Genomic DNA, 6,683 nt, shown 5'->3' on the forward strand with positions numbered 1-6,683 from the left:
TCAGGGACACGGGAGACCAGCAGCCCCTTTGAGATTGAAGCACCAGAGGAGAGAGAGAGGCACAGGAGGGGGTCATCGAAGAGACAGTTACAGAAGGGACGTGAAAGAAGCCAGGGGAGATTGGCTTGGAAGGGAAAGCAGAGAGGACCAGGCTGTGCCTGGGAGGAGGGGCCTCTTAAGCCACAAGGCCCAGGAGTCTTCCTCACTGTGAGATATGGCAGAAGGTGGAGTGGGCAGGCACCTGGAAGTTCCTTATTGAGGGGCTTCCTGCTCATGTTGGGGGCTCCCTTCCCACCTCGAGGTCCCACAGATTAGCAAGGTGCCTTCTGTGGGATTCAGCATCCCATTCCTCAGGTGGCAGCTGCAGTGTTCTGGTTACACGGTCAAGCCACAGCCAGAGGTACCGGTGACCCTGGCTCCAGGCCTGCTGCCCTGCTGCTGCCGTGGGGCCCTGGCTGAGTCATTTCTCTTCACCTCAGCCTGAGGCTCAGGTGTCTTCTGGAGGAGGAGGAGGTGGGTAGAAGGCCAGGCTGCCAAGCTGTCTCTTAGAGCGGTCCTGCTGCCTCACAGTGCAAAGCCTCATGGGAGGTCAGGCGGGATAGCTCAGCTGGGTGTGACCTACCTGGGAAGGGCCATTCCGAAAAGCTTCCAGCTAGCTGTAAGAGTGTGTTTGTGCTTGACTTCTGACCTTAGGGTCGTTTGCACTTAACCTGCAAGTGTTTGTTAAGTGCTGTTACAGCCAGGCTCTCTGCTAGGCCCAGGGAAAGCCAGGGCAGATGTCTAAGGTACCACCAAAGCAAGCTCGAACATAGGTAAGAGTGAAATAGTCCCTACCCCCTGTACTTGTAGACAGGATGCTTGTGTGCTCTTGGGGAGCGCTGAGGAGACCAGCAAAGGCCTCATCAGAACGTGGCACTTGGATTGGAATTTCAGGAAGGCATGCCAGGCATGGGCACCTGTCAGTGCACAGGTACAGAGCTGGGAGGTGAGTGCTGTGTGTGAAGAAGAGAGGGGAGGTCATGTGTCATAAGGCTGGAAAGGCAGTCAGGGGCCAGCTTGGGAAGAACGTGAAATGCCCAAGAGGATTCTGTGTTTGAGGGACCATGGGGATCAGTGAGTATGTGAGCTGGCCAGATTTGTATCTATACTTAGGAGTATCACTGGCAGCCAGGTGGGGGAAGAATTGGAGGAGGGAGAGAGCTGAGACAGGGAAGCCAGTTAGGAAGCCAAGGTGATGGGGCTGGTTCTGGCATGGCGTCTGCTTGTGTGGAAAGCAGGGTTCAGAAGGGAGAGATGTCATGGAGGTGCAAACAGCAAGGTATGGAAAGGACCCCTTGTCTGCAGTGAGGGAGAGGTGGGAGTTGAGAATCAGTCTGGGAGACCTGAAGGTTTAGAAGCCTTTGACCTGAAATGGGCAAATGTGGGAGACGGTGGTTGTAGGAGGAAAGGGAATGAAGAGTCTGAGACACCTGTGGGAGATCCAACAAACTCACAACGGTCACTGCGTCCAGACCTGGAGATCTGTGGGTCATCTGGCCAGAGCTGACCATTGAACCCACGGGAGCTGGTGAGATCCCTGAGCGAGAGGACGTGGAGAGGAGAAAAGAGAAGAGCCTTGGATGGAGCCTTCTGTACGTGGACCTTTACGCGTCTGCCGTCTCTCCGTCCATCCCTCTCTCTCTCCCTCTGTACACATCCACCTATAAGTGTGTGTGCATCTACACACATGTGCCCGTGTCTGTGTGTTAAGGAATGTAAGGCAGTGCTGGCTGCTGAGGGTCCTGTGGACTGTTGCCATTTAACCGGGCAGTCCTTTGCCTTGATTATTTTTCTTTCTTCCCTTGTCTGTCAGTTTTTAAGTGGCTCGCCCAGAGGAAAGAGCACAGGCTCCGGAGCCCCAGGCTCGGGTTCCTCAGCTGGGGCAGGCCAGTGCTCCCCTCGGGCCTCTGGCTCGGTGGCCCTCCAGTGTGACGTTTGCACTTTCTTCCTTCCCAGGCGTCCAGCAGTGCCGGGAACCTGGGAGTACTCATCCCTGTCATTGCTGTGGTGAGTAGCGCTGGGCCCGTGGGTTGGCCTGATGCTTCCCTGGGATCTGTTGCTGATGCTTTTCTGTCCATTTGGATTTACTCCTTCTGGGCTTCCAGTGTTTTAGTCCAGCTGAAGTCACCTGTGCTTTCCTCCAGGCGCCTCCTGCGCTCCTCACCTCAGGGCCCTCTGGCCCTTCCTCCTCCCTCCCCCAACACAGCTAACCCTATGCCAAGACCTGTCCTCACCACCTTGGAAATAGTCGTCTTCTCCCTTCCCCACCGTCAGACCTCGACACTCCTCGGAGCCTTCAGGGTGGGCTTCCTGTGTCTATTCTGTCTTGACCGGGGCCCCCCAGCTGGTCAGTGGCAGTCCTAACCAGCATCCATGTATTCTGACTCCAAGGCCTGGGCTGCCCCTGGACTTGTAAATAAATGGGCAGTGAGATGATGGCCTTCCCGGGATCTCCCCTCTGGGCCTCGTCAGCCAGAAGCCAGTGAGAGCCGGGCCTGGAGGGAGCCCATCCTTTGGGGTGCTACAGGCTACTTTCCTATGGGCTGAGGATGGCCAGGAAGGAACTTCCATGCTGGCTTCTGTGAGCCGAGAGGCTGGGGTAGCCTTACTCAGTCCTTGCCCTCCTGAGAGCTCACATTCAGCCTCTGTCTAGTCTTAGACTTGGAGAGAAAGAGATATATTGTGTCGGCTTCCTCAAAGCAGCCCCCATGGGGCCTGTGGCCCCACAGCCTCACTCCCATGAGGCTGCCTGCCCGACCCGACATCGCCTCCTCCTTGCAGGCCCAGGGAAGCCCGGCTCCCCTCCTTTGTCTGGCTCCTGCCTCATAATGATCTCCCATCCCCCTCTTCACTATCTCCAGGCTCCGTGAGTGTGGGAATGCCCACCCAGAAGGCGAGGGAGAGACCTTCAGGGAGAAACCCTCACCCCTGTCTCTGGTGCTGCCATTAGACCCAGGAGGGCCAGGCTTGGTTGTCTGCTTTTTCCTTGCCTGGAACAGTGTTTGCTTGCTAAGAATTGTGGGAAATGATGGCTCTTTAGTTTATTTAGTGTATTTCTCTCTGTCGTTATAAGCTCTCCCATTGCCTCTGTTACACACATATGCCATGAGGCCTGACCGATAATGCCAGGCCAAAGAAAAACTGTGTGCATGATGCACTCTTCGATCTTCCTCCTCCTCCTCTCTCCATTCCTCTCCTGTGGCCCATGCTGCCTCCGCTACCAGGGCTCCTTTCAAGGAGAGATGAGGCTTCCTGGTGTCCAAGCCCTGATATTGGGATGAGTTTCCCCACAAAACAACATTATAGCTGGGTTTAGGCTCTATGGGTCATTCATTCGTAATTTATTTAAGCACCCTTTGTGTGGGGGATATTATGCTAGGCCCTAGGGATATCAAAAGTTTAGCTAAGACACAGACCCCAACATGAAGAGGCATTAGGGAAGTCTTCCTGTGGAAGATGGGATTTTAGCTGGGACTCGAAGGAAGCCAGGAGCAGGAGATGAGGAGGGAGGGCACTCGAGGCCTGGGGGCAAAGCCAAAGAATGCTTAGAGCCAAGAGACAGAGGGTTGTAGTGGGCCCAGGAGGCCGGACCACTGAATGGAAGACTATGTGTTAGGAAGTAAGGTGTAAAAAGACAGGAAAGGGGAGAGAGGGCTTTGGGAGCCAAGCAGAGCATTTTGTCTTTGAAAGTGGAGGCAGGAGGGGCCGCTGGAGTTGATTGAGTAGGGAGTGGCGTGATCGGTCTTGTGCTTTAGAAAAGTCACTGTGGTGTCCGGATGGACAGTGGACTGGAGTGGGGAGTGCCTGGAGCCAGGCAGACCCCTCCGGCAGCTATTGCATTGGTCCAGATGGAAGATGAGGGTCTGTAGCTGGGTGGGAGCCATGTCAGAGGAGAGAAGGGGGTATGTTCCAGAGATGTTGTGGAGGTGATATTGACAGGCCTTGACACCATGTTGGATATGGGGGGATGAGAGAGAGGGGGGAATCCGTGCCAACTGCTGGGTTAGGAGCCTGAGGGACTGGGAGGAGCTGTCCTCTAGAGTAATGGGGGGAGTAGTGGGAAGGGTTCAGGGAGGAAGATGATAGAGCTCGCTTTTGGCTCTGTTGAGTGTAAGGTATCTCCTGGACATGCAGTCAGAGATGGGAGATGGGAGGTGAGCCAAGAGGTTTGGCAAGGCGGGTAGATTGGAGAGTGTTGAGCCCAGAGGTGGTCATTGAGTTCAGGGGAGCTGATGAGAGGAGGGCCCAAGCCAGAACCCTAAGGTGTGCTCTGGAGGAGGAGCAGAGATGTTTGGGTAAATGAGGCTAAGTGGAGTCCACTAGGTGCTGCTGGCCATCTGGTGCCATTTGTAGGGTCCTGTTTCTATGGCTTATTCAACACCGAGCTTATCTGCCATGTGCTCTGTGTGTGGCTGCCCCCTGTCCCTGCTGCACTCTGTGGCCTCTGCTTCATCCCACTTAGGGCAGGTGTTACCCTGGCCACTTCAGAGTTAAGTGTCTGCCAGGGTCAAGGAATGAGCTCGTTGGCCTGATGGGAGGCTGTGACAGCTGCCTAGGAGTGTCTTTAGGGCCATTCAATTGTCCGGGGATGACTCCAGGGATTGAGGAGGTCCAGTGGTGGAAATCATTAGAATAGAGTACATGGTCCAGTGGACAAGTGCCGCCATACAGAGCTGGGAAGAGCTGCCCCATGAGGCACTTGGCTCCCTGGCTTTGGGTGCATTGAAGCACAGGTCAGGTGATGCCCTGGAATGCCATGGACTGGTGGGAATTGGGCTGGAGGAGCTCCGTAACCTGATGGACAGCCATGCACACGTACTGATTCTATTTTAGAATTGAAGGGATAGACAATACACTGAGCACTGGAATTTTTTCTAACATATTCAAATGAAGGCAGATAGAATGTCTGCACATCAGAGCTTATGAGACATGTTTGTTTTCCAACTAGTGTGACCCTTAACATGAGTAAAAGAAATAATATTGAGGGTTTTTAGTAAAAGTTAATGGTTACATTATGGGGGAGGAAGCAAATATTTGATTTTCTTGCTCAACAAAAGACACATCACAAGGCCTTAGGTTTACTTTCTGTTGCCCTCTTGGACTTGCCAGGGTCAACAGTTCAGAAGGTCCTGTTTTCAGGGCACCCACCCTATGGGGGTGATCCTGTCATGAAGGAGGGTCCTAAATGATTGGATAGACCATGCCTTCTCTGGGAACTCTGCCACTGCCTCCATCTGATGGGGCACTCTCCCTTCCTACATTTCCTTGCCTTCACAGCTTAGTGGGCAGAGCCCTGGGCTCCAGTCCCACATCAGGCACTGACCAGTAGGGTGACCTGGGCACATCGTCCCCCCTCTCAGAGCCTTGACTTCTTCATCTGTAAAGTGGGATAGTAACACCTGCCCTACCCACCTCACAGTGCTTACAAAATGAGGCCAAGTGGTCACTCAGCCTCTCGAGATCTAATGTGCTGTGACTCACCTCGGTCAGCATTACAGCCTTTTCCCCTGTGTGTCAGTGATGGCATTCATTACCTAGTTGCCCAGATCACTTAGAAAAGGGCTTATTTCTCGTAGACCTCTCATTAGCTCTCAGAGTGCTCCTGAGAGCCCTGGGCCAGGACATACTCTCTTCAGAGGTTAATTGGAACAGCCCAGTCACTTCAGGAAAATGTGACTCGGGGAAAATTAGGTGAAAAGTGACTTACAAGATGCTTTGGAGGAGAGTGTGGGGGCAGGAATTCAGTGTGGATGGTACTGTACCATAGTATGGGCATGAGCTGATTAGCCTGGGGGTGCAGTGAAGGGGACTCCAAGGAAAGGTAAAGAATGTAATGCCAGGACTTTGCAGCAGATCAGTCTTAAGGGAGGGAGGACATGAAAACCTGAAAAATGACTCTAAAATTGTGGCCTTGGAAGGCTGATGGTAGTGGCAAAGTAGGGAGGAAGCGTGTTGTCATGGGGATACGGCAGTTCAGATTTTGGTCTTGGCAGAATTGTGTGTTAGAATTAACAGGGGCTAAGGACGGAGCCTTCCAAGTCAGCCCCAGTGAGCAGTGGCTGGGCGCTGGCCAGGAAGCCCTCCTCGGGCAGATATCCACCAAGGGCGGGGACCGTGGCCCCTTCTCACGTGGCCATCCCTCCTGCTCCAAGGACACACCTTCCATTCTCTTGTGAGCTGCTTGTTGTTTCCAGAGAGCGAGGCTGTGCCATGGACCTCTAGATTTCTTCTGTAGGGTGGAGCCCAGTTGTGGGCACCCCGGGTATTTTTTTTAGGTCCCTGATAGACTAGGGAACAAGTAGAACCTCACATTTCTCCAGGGTTTTATGCTTACGTGGTGCTTTTTCCATAACTACCCTGTGATGTAGGTATAACAGGTATTATTAGCTCCATTCGATAGATGAGGGACTGAGGTTTGCAGTGGTCAGTTGACTTGACAGGTATAAATAGCAGACCTGGAAAGAGAATTCTGATGCTCCAACGGCAAGACCACTGTTTTTCCTAACCCTCCTGCTGCTAAAGGATTAAAATAGTAATCAGGGCATTCTTCTTGGGGGAATTTGGCAAAAGTAACTCTCAGAAGCCCTGGCTGTATCAAGCTCACTTAGTTGGTGGGTTTGCCAGGGCCAGCAAAGATAAAACCT

At 53.3% G+C, this 6,683-nt stretch overlaps 1 protein-coding gene across 2 annotated transcripts in view; it reads left to right on the forward strand.

The window, feature by feature from the left end:
* PI4KA (phosphatidylinositol 4-kinase alpha) overlaps positions 1 to 6,683 on the forward strand; it is a 135,330-nt gene that overhangs the window by 48,973 nt on the left and 79,674 nt on the right. The window contains exon 19 of one of the 2 annotated variants that reach the window (XM_069100900.1): positions 1,996 to 2,046. The exons of the other annotated variant lie outside the window; for it this stretch is intronic. Coding sequence (XP_068957001.1) covers positions 1,996 to 2,046 — 51 coding nt within the window. The remainder of the gene's footprint in view (positions 1 to 1,995; positions 2,047 to 6,683) is intronic. 2 annotated transcript variants of the gene reach the window in all.

Source organism: Petaurus breviceps, unplaced genomic scaffold (assembly GCF_028583685.1).
Source record: "Petaurus breviceps papuanus isolate PSGF00001 unplaced genomic scaffold, PetGlider_PUasm1.0 428, whole genome shotgun sequence".
NCBI classification, from domain to species: Eukaryota; Metazoa; Chordata; class Mammalia; order Diprotodontia; family Petauridae; genus Petaurus; species Petaurus breviceps.